The sequence below is a fragment of the Mus musculus genome, chromosome 11 (assembly GCF_000001635.26).
Source record: "Mus musculus strain C57BL/6J chromosome 11, GRCm38.p6 C57BL/6J".
In the NCBI taxonomy this organism is placed as follows: Eukaryota; Metazoa; Chordata; class Mammalia; order Rodentia; family Muridae; genus Mus; species Mus musculus.
The window spans coordinates 83,396,893-83,406,807 of NC_000077.6; the positions used below are offsets into that span (position 1 = coordinate 83,396,893).

Here is a 9,915-nt window from a genome sequence, read left to right on the forward strand (position 1 = left end):
AGGCCCATGTGGCTCACAGTGCAGTAGTAGTGACTTGGGGAGTGCACATCTGATCATCAGTGTAACTTTCCTGGATGGGGAGCAGTGTTCCAGAAATGAGAATCAACTAGAGTCTGAATGGGGACTCCCACAAATCCACCTTTGTCCCCATCAGAGTATTTGTGCCTGTCTACCATTGTGATGCTTACTATTGTCAATTTGACAGGGTCTAGAACCTAGAAGGCAAGCCTCTAGACACACCTGTGAGCGATTATCTAAATGAGGTTAGCCTCTGGGGGTCCCTGTGTGGGATTATCTGGATTCGTTCATTGAAGTGGGAAAGACCCACCTGAACTCTGTGTGGCTCCTTTCCTTGGGTGGAGTCCTGACCTGAAGGAACAAGGGAAAACAAGTTAACACTAGAATTTGTCTTGTGCTATCTGGATGCAGTGTTGAACAGCTGCCCCTCGCTCCTGCTGCCATGATTTCCACCATGATGGGCTGTACCCCAGGACTGTAAGCCAAAATGACCCTTCGGTTTTTATGTCACTTTGGCCAGGGAACTTTGTTACTGCAGTGGGAAAAGTAATTAACCCGAGAACTTAGTTTGTTCTTAGTAAACCTGAGGCCTGTCTATCTATTGTCGACCCTCCCTAGGTAACTCTTAAACTCCAGTGTTAGTGCACCTTCCTGTTTTCTGTTTGATACCGTGATGGGCAGGCCCTTCATTTTGCCTGCCTGTATCAGAAGAAGCTCTGGACATGTGAATGTGCTGGAATTGATCGGGAACTCGAGGAGATGTGAAGTTCACAAGAGGGGCAGAGAGGAATGTGTGCGTTGGAGACTTTAACTGAAAGCTTAAGTCTCGGCTCTCTATTTCTAGACACAGTTTCCAGCAAGTTGCAAAACAACAATGTTTACACTATTGCCAAGAGGAACGTGGAAGGGCAGGACATGCTGTACCAGTCCCTGAAGCTCACTAATGGCATTTGGATTTTGGCAGAGCTGCGGATCCAGCCAGGAAACCCCAATTATACGGTAAGGCCTTTCCCAGAATGTGTGAGATGGGTTAGAATCCAGAGGTAAGAGCCCATACATTTAAAAATTCTTTAGTGTACTACAGAGACCTGGAGAAGTACTTCTGGCCAAGATACCAAAAAACAAGCACTCAGTAAGGGAGTCCTGTGTTGCAATCATGAAATGTCTTCTCTCCTCACTGTGGTCTTCTGACTTACAAGGCATGGTACTGGGGACAGACCAGGGTAGACCACCTGCCTCTGACAGTTACATTGCTTCGCTGGCACACAGAGATGGCTCCTCCTTGGCATGCATTTGGTACTAGAGTAAACTGTTAAGAGGAGTGTTTCTAGCTGGCATCATGATCACACCTGCAGTCCTAGGAAAAGAAAGGTGGATAGCTGTGGATTGGAGGCTAGCCAGAACTTCATAGTTGAGACCCTGCCTCAAAAAAAAAAGTGTTTCTGGGGCTGAGAGATGGTAAGGGTGCTTGCTGTACAAACAGAAGGGCCTGGGTTCAGACCCTTAGCACCCACATAAAAGCAGGCATGACCACACATGCTGGAAGCCCAGCGTTGCACTCAGAGGAGGCAAGAGGATCACTGGAGCTTGCTGATCAGACAGCCTCACCAGGTTCCGTGAGAGACCTGTCTCAGGGGGACGGGACGTGATAGAAAGGATAGAGCAAAGTGCCCAGCACACTCCAACCAAAAGACAAAAACAAAAAGCATTTCCCACCTGATTACACTGGACCTTGTCTACTCTCAGAGCTCTTGGCCTTAAGGATGTCTAGACCTATACACAACTACTACCACCAAGCCATGATTTGAACAAGTCACTAATTAATCAGTCTTAACCATGGTTTCCTTAACAGGGAGAGAAGTCTCCACCCTATAGGTTTCCCCTGTAGATTGGGAAACCTCCTCCAGTATCTCTCTGAACGGAAGTAAAAGTTATTGCATGGCTTTGCACAGGAAAAACCACTGCTTTGCTCGGCAGTAAAGACTGGTCCCCGAGGCCCTGAGCTCTGTGCTGGTGTCAAATGTGATCTCCCAACAAGCTTTGAGATGGGGAAGTACCTTATTCTCGTTTTAGGTTGTTTGAAGGCGTTGGCAGGGGAAGAAGATTCAATAGTGACTGGTTCTGAGGAAGGTGAAAAATCAGACTCAGAGAGCCTTTTATTCTGTGACCCCATTCCTTAGTGTTGACAGCTGTTGTTTATGCTGTCATGCATCAAAGAAGTAGTGTCACCCAAACAGAAATTCTTAGTATTCTCCCTGCCGTACGCTGGAATGCCAAGTGTATGCTGCTGCTGAGTCCAGTCAACTTGGGCTTTCCCAGGAAGCATCTGTGAGATTTCCCTCCCTTCTATCTCTGCTACTTTTTTGTTTCTGTTTCAGGTTTCTGAAACAGGGTCTCAAAATGTAGCCCTGGCCATCCTAGAATAATTCTTTCAACCAGGCAGGTGTCAAACAAAAATCCATTTGCCTCAGCCTCCCAAATGCTGAAATTAAAATGAGTTCTGGGACTAAAGGCTTGTACCACCAAGCCAGACTCATGTCTTGTCTTTTTCAGAGAGTAAAAATCTACTCTGTCATTTATCTTAAGTTGCCCAGAACAGGAAAACCCTCTGTACTCTTGCTAAAAGGAGAGAGAGGGTCTCACTAAGAAATCCAGGTCTGGTAAAATACTTCCATTTAGTTACTTTTCTAGACAGCTGTGCATGTTTCTTTTAAACTCACCATTCATTAGTGTATACATTGTCCCATCTTTGCTAAGTTAAGGAAGCATATTAGTCCCAGGTTGTAGACCAGGGAATTGTGGTTAAGAAGATTGGAGGGATGGCGCAGTAGACAAAGTTACTTGCCACCAAGCCTGATAAACTGATAAAGAAGAGAATTGGCTCCCTCCAGCTTTCCTCTAACTAGGACAAGTATCGTGACACATACCCACACAAATAAATGAAATAAATATAATTTCTTTTTTTTAAAAAAAAATGATTAATGAGACCTGACCCTAGTGACACAGACCTGTGATCCCACCTGTATGGGATGCTCAGGCAGGAAGATGGAAAATTTAAGGCCAGACTGGGCAACTCAGAGACTCAGCCTCAAAGGAAAAAGTAAAAATCGGGCTGTGGAGTATCACTCGATGGCAGAACGCCTGTCAGCCTGGCCCTGCCCTAGGTCCAACCCCAAGTATCAAAAGTGTGAAAATGATTAATGATTCGTTCAAAATCATGTGGGATGGGGGGGCATATTAATAGGCAAATGATGTTTAAGGTTCAGATGTTATTAATGGGTCCTGATGCACATTGTCTGAGATGGACTGTTCATTCTCTTAGATATAACTAATACTTAGAAAATACACTTTTTGAGAGTACTTACAAGATTTTTAATGGGACTTTTTCTTTTAACCCAGTTTTTCGTATTGCTACTATCTTACACATCTACTTTCAAGACTAGAAAATAACTATAACTACAGACATAAATAAGACTATACGGGAGGAGGGTATAGGGGACTTTAGGATAGCATTTGAAATGTAAATGAAGAAAATATCTAATAAAAAATTAAAGTAAAAAAAAAAAGACTGTACATTACATGCTCTCTTAGGGTAGGACAGAGTGACCCGGTTTTCTTTATAGTTTGCTTTAGCCTTTTTGTTTTGTTTTTATTGTTGTTGTTGTTGTTGTTGTTTTCTGGAGTCAGGTGTATGTTTGTTTGGTTTTGAGACAAGGTTTCACCATGTAGCCCTAGCTGGCCTAGAATTCATTATATAGTCCAGGCTGGCCTCAAACTCCGAGATTGAGCTGCTTCTGCCTCCTAGGTGCTGGAATGGAAACCTAGCCCTGGCAAGCACTCATTGGTTCTCCTACAATCACATCATTTTGAGAATGTTACAGAAAATAAATCATCACATAGTTTTTTGTTCACATGTGTTTGTGTGATCTATGCATGTATGTTCATATGTATCAGTGCACATTTGCATCTTAGTCTTCTGTTACTGTGAACCATGCCACATGACCACAGCAAATCTTATAAAGAGAGAAAGACCAGGCCTGGCTTAAGTATCTGAAACCCCAAAGCCCACCCCCTGTGGCACACTTCCTCCAACAAGGTCATACCTACTGCAACAAGGCTACACCTCCAAACATGCCACTGCCTGTGAGCCTATAGGGGCCACTTTCATTTAAGCCACCACAAGAAACCTTACCCAAAGCCTCTTTCCTGCCAAAGCATCCCCAGGCCAATAGCTACATCTTAGACCTAGGAAGGAAGAAGGCAAAGGGGAATAAACTCCATTTAATGGTCACATAGGGTCAAATGAATGTGAGCAACTGCACTTTAAAGCCCTAGTGGCTTTTGTTTATGCCTACAAATACATGATAAAAAGTTTCAGAAAGGTTGTGTTCATATTCAAATTAAATGAAGCTCCACCCTTTTTATACCACATCTGCAAACTGTTTTCCTATGCTGGGGCTGACAGGTCCAGACAGATAGAGGAGGCTTCCTTGACAGGGCTCTAGGTAAAGTTGAAGACAAGATGGCTGAGGGTCAGTGTCATCCCTTTGTAGTCCCCTGGGTAAGTGGCAAGTCCCATCCTCTAGAAGGCTCCATCTCACTAGTCACATCCACTAGTAAATCTTATACCCAATTTTAAATAATAATAAAAGCAACAAAAATAACAATGTCCAGGAGTAAATTTAGTACGCTAACGTATAAATAAAAGAATAAAAAGGGTTGGACCCTGGTGTACTGGCATACACCTCTAATCCTTTATAGCTCTCAGGAGCTAGAAACAGGCAGATATCTGAGTTTGAAGCCAGCCTGGTCTCCATAGAGAGTTCCAGAGCAGTCGGGGCAATATAGTAAGACCCTGTCTCCAAAAGAAAAAAGAATGAAGTTTTTGTCCTTGTGGAACACTTTTTAAACTATATCCACCTTCCATTTACCGATACACCTTTCTGTTGTTGCTGCATTCTTGGTAGGTCTTGATGGGCAGTGTTGCTAAATGGTTGATATCAATGATATTATCAGTGGTGATATATCACATAAAAATGTGCCCAGCTTTTTTACATGGGTACTAAGGATCCAAATTGTGTGTTCATGTTTATACACCAACTACTTTACCTGCTGAACTCCCTCCCCAGCTCCATGGTTTGTTTTTTATAAGATAGCGGCTCAGTCACAGCAATGTCCTGTGGAGGGTAACTTTGTTACTTTTCCCACTTAAAGAAGAGAAATGACAGCCATACACATATATAATTTTCTATGTATAAGATACATTTTGCATGCTTTACTGTTATTACTAGTAATATTTTGTTTAACCTTAATATAGTTAAAATTTGGGCTTTTTTTTTGTCCTTTCCCTTGAGAATCTTTTATGTTGATGTTTAGTGTAAGCACTGGTTCCCTTAGGGTCAAAGGCTTTGTTTTTAGCATGGGTCATTCTCATACTTCGTTCGGAAAGCCACACAAGCTGTAGGTAGACATACAGCACAACTTGGGACCAACCAAGCTGGAGTTCTGAAATCCATGGTTTGTATTAATGTGAGCTCTCTCTTTGGCTGCTCCAGTCATAGAGTGTCAGAATGTCAGAAACTGTCTGGATGTGAATGCATAGATGCCTTTGGAGCCAATGCTGTCTCCATGCTAATTTCTTGTCTCCTCCTCTTCACAGCTGTCGCTGAAGTGTAGAGCCCCTGAAGTCTCTCAGTACATCTATCAGGTCTACGACAGCATTTTGAAAAACTAATAAATGGGTCCAGTCAGCCTGTAATCGGTGCAAGCCAAGAACTCTTAACTGGAAGACGTTGTACTGTTGTGTAGAGCCTGAACCCAAACCCTGCGGTACCCACCCCGGTAGTGGCCAGTCATCTTGTGCTGACATTAGCATTCACCCTGTTGGATAGGTTAGCTTCCCGAGACATCTCCTTCCACCATTCCCCACTTCTGCCACCTGCTGCTCTTCTCTGTCCTTAGTTGTGAGCTTCTCCATGCTGTGCCAATGGCTAGCCTTTTCTACACCCTCTTTTGAGTGTAGTTTGATATTTTGTAATCAAAAGCTCATTTCACAAGCAGAAAAAGGCGACAAGTTAATTAAAGCAAGGAAAAGTGTCACTGAAACATAAACTGCACCTTATTGTTTTATATTTTTGTACAGATGAGAAGTTGAGGTAGAACACTGAGTAGAAAGGGCGACTGACCCTCATCAAACACAGTCTTAGCGGAGATCCACTGATGGCCCTGGCCCCTGCTGGGGCGGGGCAGGAGGCAGCCCTGCTCCTTGCCTTTTGCATTGTCATTCCTCCCCTCTGTCCAGGTCATTCCTTGGCTAAGCCTTCGAGCTCCCTTATACCCATGCTATCTGGTTTGACAATTCCATATATGGCAGTGGTGGTCTTCACTGATGGTTGCGAGTGCAGGGACACTGGACATATGGGCTCAGTGCTGAGAGGTGGCAGAGCTGCGCTCCTGCCCACAGTGCTAGCCCAGGAATCCTGGGGAGGCTGAGTAGACATGAGTAAGAACAGGGCGCCGCCCCGCCCCTTCCTCCCCCACCCCCCTTCCCTGTGTTTTTCAGGGCTCATTCAAAGTTAAAATCAGAGTCTCAGAGTTAAAACAGACATTAATGACTTATCCAACCCTGTTTTTCTAAAAAGAAAGGTAACAGGCAAAAAGTGTGTTGCCGAGGCCTCTTGGCTCTTGAGTAGCAGAGCTGAGACTGGTTCCCTGATGCTCCGTCAGCTTCCCTATGTGGCTGGCTCATTATTTTCCTCAAAGCCTTCTGTCTTTCCTGTGCCTGCCTGTGACTCTTTGCACACTCTGTACTGAGTTTGGTGCTCCACCCATTCACTGGGGTCAGGTGGCAGTTGACATCTTGGTTATAAGTATGCATGCAGGTAACAAGAGTGAAAGCAGAGCTGACATTTGCCAGGCTTTCCTGGAGCAGGCCAGTGAGTGTAGACGTGTGTAAAGATGTCGCCAGTTCTCACTGTCTGTCAGCTCACTGAGCTGCCCTTCATCCATGGTCCTTGAGCTCCAGAGCGGAGGGAGATTCTCTCAGCAGGCCCATCTCACAAAGACTGGGGATGTGAACACATTGGTGTGAGTCATCAGAAACCCCGTACTCATGGCCCTGCTCAGGGCTGCTGTTGACTCTGCTTGAGAGGTGGCACTTGTCGAACAGCCTGGCACCTGGTATCCAGGCTCCAACGACCTCATGCAGGACTCAGACCTGACCCACTGAATCCCGAGGAGAGGCTGAAAAAATCAGAGTAGAAACCAGCAACATTTACAAGTGTGTCTGGAGTAATCCTGTTTCCTCCCAGCTGCAAAGCTTCTCTCAAGTTCCTTAATCCTTGAGAATCTTAAGAGGCTTGCTGGCTGGTGAAAAAGAAATACATCCCTCCCTCCATCACCATGTGGGGATGCAGGAAATCCTGCAGGGGTTGTGTGGGAGGCAGATAGATGGTGGTATGTTGGGTGGAAAGACAAGTTGACCAAGTTCCCTTGTCGATGCTGATTCCTGGAGTCAGTTGGTTATGAGTAGTATAAGGGATTCCCACTACAAATGCAGTGTTCCCATCTCAAAGCAAAACTGTAGTTCCCAAAAGAAGATGTGTCAGGGCAAGCAGAAAGGGAAGTTTAGGCCAGAATGTGGCCATCCCAGAAACTGAGGCCTCTCTCAGCCTCACCAGTGACAGAGAACAGCTGTGGTTCTCTGCTGGCCTCAGCTGATCCATGCTGTCTGACTCCCGGGGAGAGTTAGGAAGATGCAAGGACCTCTCCTCAAGAGACTGTTGCCTGCCTGAAGCTTCTGTTCAGGCTCATGCCAAGCTTGACCGGATTGGGAGAACTGGACTCAGTTTAACCTGTATCCACTCTCCTTAGCCAAAGTGTGCGTCTGTCGAAAGCTGAAGTGCAGAGGGCAGGGAAGCAAACACACCAGAGCTCTTTCTGGTCAGATTCCCCAGGTGTTTGTCCCCAGCCAAGCCTGGTCCGTATTGTGAAGCTTGGGATGCTGGAGCCAATGCTGTCCCAAGAAGGCTTACTTTGCTGTTCTTGTTGGGATCTGTTGTTGGGGAGGGTGGGGTTTGGGGAGCCTTTACCTTGTGTACTCATCAATAAACTCATTTACACAAAATAAAGTTTGTGGTATGGACTTTGTTCCCAGGACAATACATAGCTGGCTAGAGAAAGGACCTTAGTAACCATTCTTATTCTTATTCTTTTTTTTTTTTTTTTTTTTTTTTTGTAAATGGCCCTAGCCCTCCCAAGGGGTTCAGCCAGTTGAAATTAGAATTCAGAAAAAAAGTATTTATATCAGGAAGCCACCTGTTGTTCAGGTCTCAAGTCCCATAACTTCAGGAAGGTGTGCATGGGGAGAGTCACTCTGGGCAGTTCCCAGGACACTAGGTAGAATGGCAGTGCCCTTCAGGTCCCCCGGGGTTGTCAGTATCTGCCAGCACAACCAAGGACAGAAGCATAGCTAAGCTGCTACTCGGTACCTGTGCACTCTAGTCCAAAAGCCCTTTGAACCCAGGGCCTGCGTGTTCCCAAGCAAACAGGATAGCCACTGCCTTAAAGAAAGCATCCCAAGGAGTCTATAACTACTTGTATTGTTTGGGGCACCTGTGTGGTTTGCTCAGTAACAGGACTGATGTCTCCCACCGCCTGCACCTAGGGGAAGAGCATAGAGGAACATCAAGCCCTTGGGCAAGTCCTTGCACATCTCAAGTATAGAGAAGAGTTTGGGGGGTCTACAGCACTTGGGCTGTAGTTGATGCTTCTGGTGTCTAGACTCAGAATGAACCGCCCTAGGCCACTCTTGGCTCTCTGCTGGAATTCCAAGATGTAGTGGAAACCCTGGAAAAGAAAGGAGTCAGGCACCTGAAGAGCAGTCTTGAAGTCTGTCTGTGAGACGGTCAAACATGGAGCCAGCTCAGGTGCACAAGTCACATGGAGAGCTTTCAAAAAGGACTCTGTCATGTTTAATGAGTGAGTCACAGTGAGGGTGAGATGGCTCAGTGGTAAAGGCACCTAGCTATCTGATTTACGTCTTCAGAACCCAAATGTGTGTTGATAATGGGAGGAGAGAACCAACTCCCAAAAGGTGCTCTCCGACCTAGACACACACACACACCCCATGGCATTCCTGGGTCCCCCAAGGTTAATATTGAGCAGTGAGGCCTCACTGGCAGGGAGAGGCTTGTGCCTGTTCATCTGCACTCATCCACAGTAATGCTGTGCATTGTTACAGTAGAATGGTAAAGCACTCAGCGCCACGACACTTGCTTATCTTGTTCCCCTGCCCATCTGAATTCAGCAGCCCCTGCTTTTCAGGGGAGATGAGGCACTACATCTAACTACAATGTCAGTTTCCTCTTTCTCTCCATAAAAGGTTCTCCCTCCTACTCACCACATCGACCTTTGCTAAGTCCTGAGATAGCCATATGCTCTGAGCAGCTGACCCCTCACACGCCCCCCCAGACTTAAACCTGAGATCACATTGTTTTCTAGCCCTAGAATGGGTATGTTGTTTCTCAGCACTCTCTAGTCTGGGCCTTCCTCCCGCTGCATGCCTTAGTACTTCCGGTCTTGCTTGGACCCAGATTTTTCCCTGCCACCCTCAGCTTTAAGAAGCAAGAGCCTGTTTATTTTAATAGCTGGGATGGCACTTGGGAAAGATCACACCTCCCCCGTTGTTACCCATTTCTATCTTCTGAACACTAATCCTAGAATCCCAGCCAGCCCCCAGACATGGTATTAGCAACAAGGATGTTTCTTGAAAAGTTTCAAGTTGGCTTTGAACTTGCCTTCTCAGTTCTCATTTAGCTTTTGCTCTGCTGTTCTTGATGCTGCCAACAAGGGAAAGCCTCAATTGGGGGCTGGGGAGGGGGCAGGGAGACCTAGATT

General features: G+C 45.7%; 1 protein-coding gene across 4 annotated transcripts in view; it reads left to right on the forward strand.

Moving 5' to 3' along the window:
• Nucleotides 1-8,143, forward strand: part of Ap2b1 (adaptor-related protein complex 2, beta 1 subunit) — a 106,317-nt gene extending 98,174 nt beyond the window's left edge. For 2 of the 4 annotated variants that reach the window (XM_006534258.4, XM_017314772.2), the window contains exons 21-22: nucleotides 863-1,017; nucleotides 5,678-7,696. In XM_006534258.4, the coding sequence (XP_006534321.1) occupies nucleotides 863-1,017; nucleotides 5,678-5,752 (230 nt within the window). In that variant the 3' untranslated portion in view covers nucleotides 5,753-7,696. Of the gene's footprint in view, nucleotides 1-862; nucleotides 1,018-5,677 lie in introns of all 4 variants that reach the window. The other 2 variants (NM_001035854.2, NM_027915.3) reach the window with 1 other exon arrangement.
• Nucleotides 8,144-9,915: the final 1,772 nt, after the last annotated feature.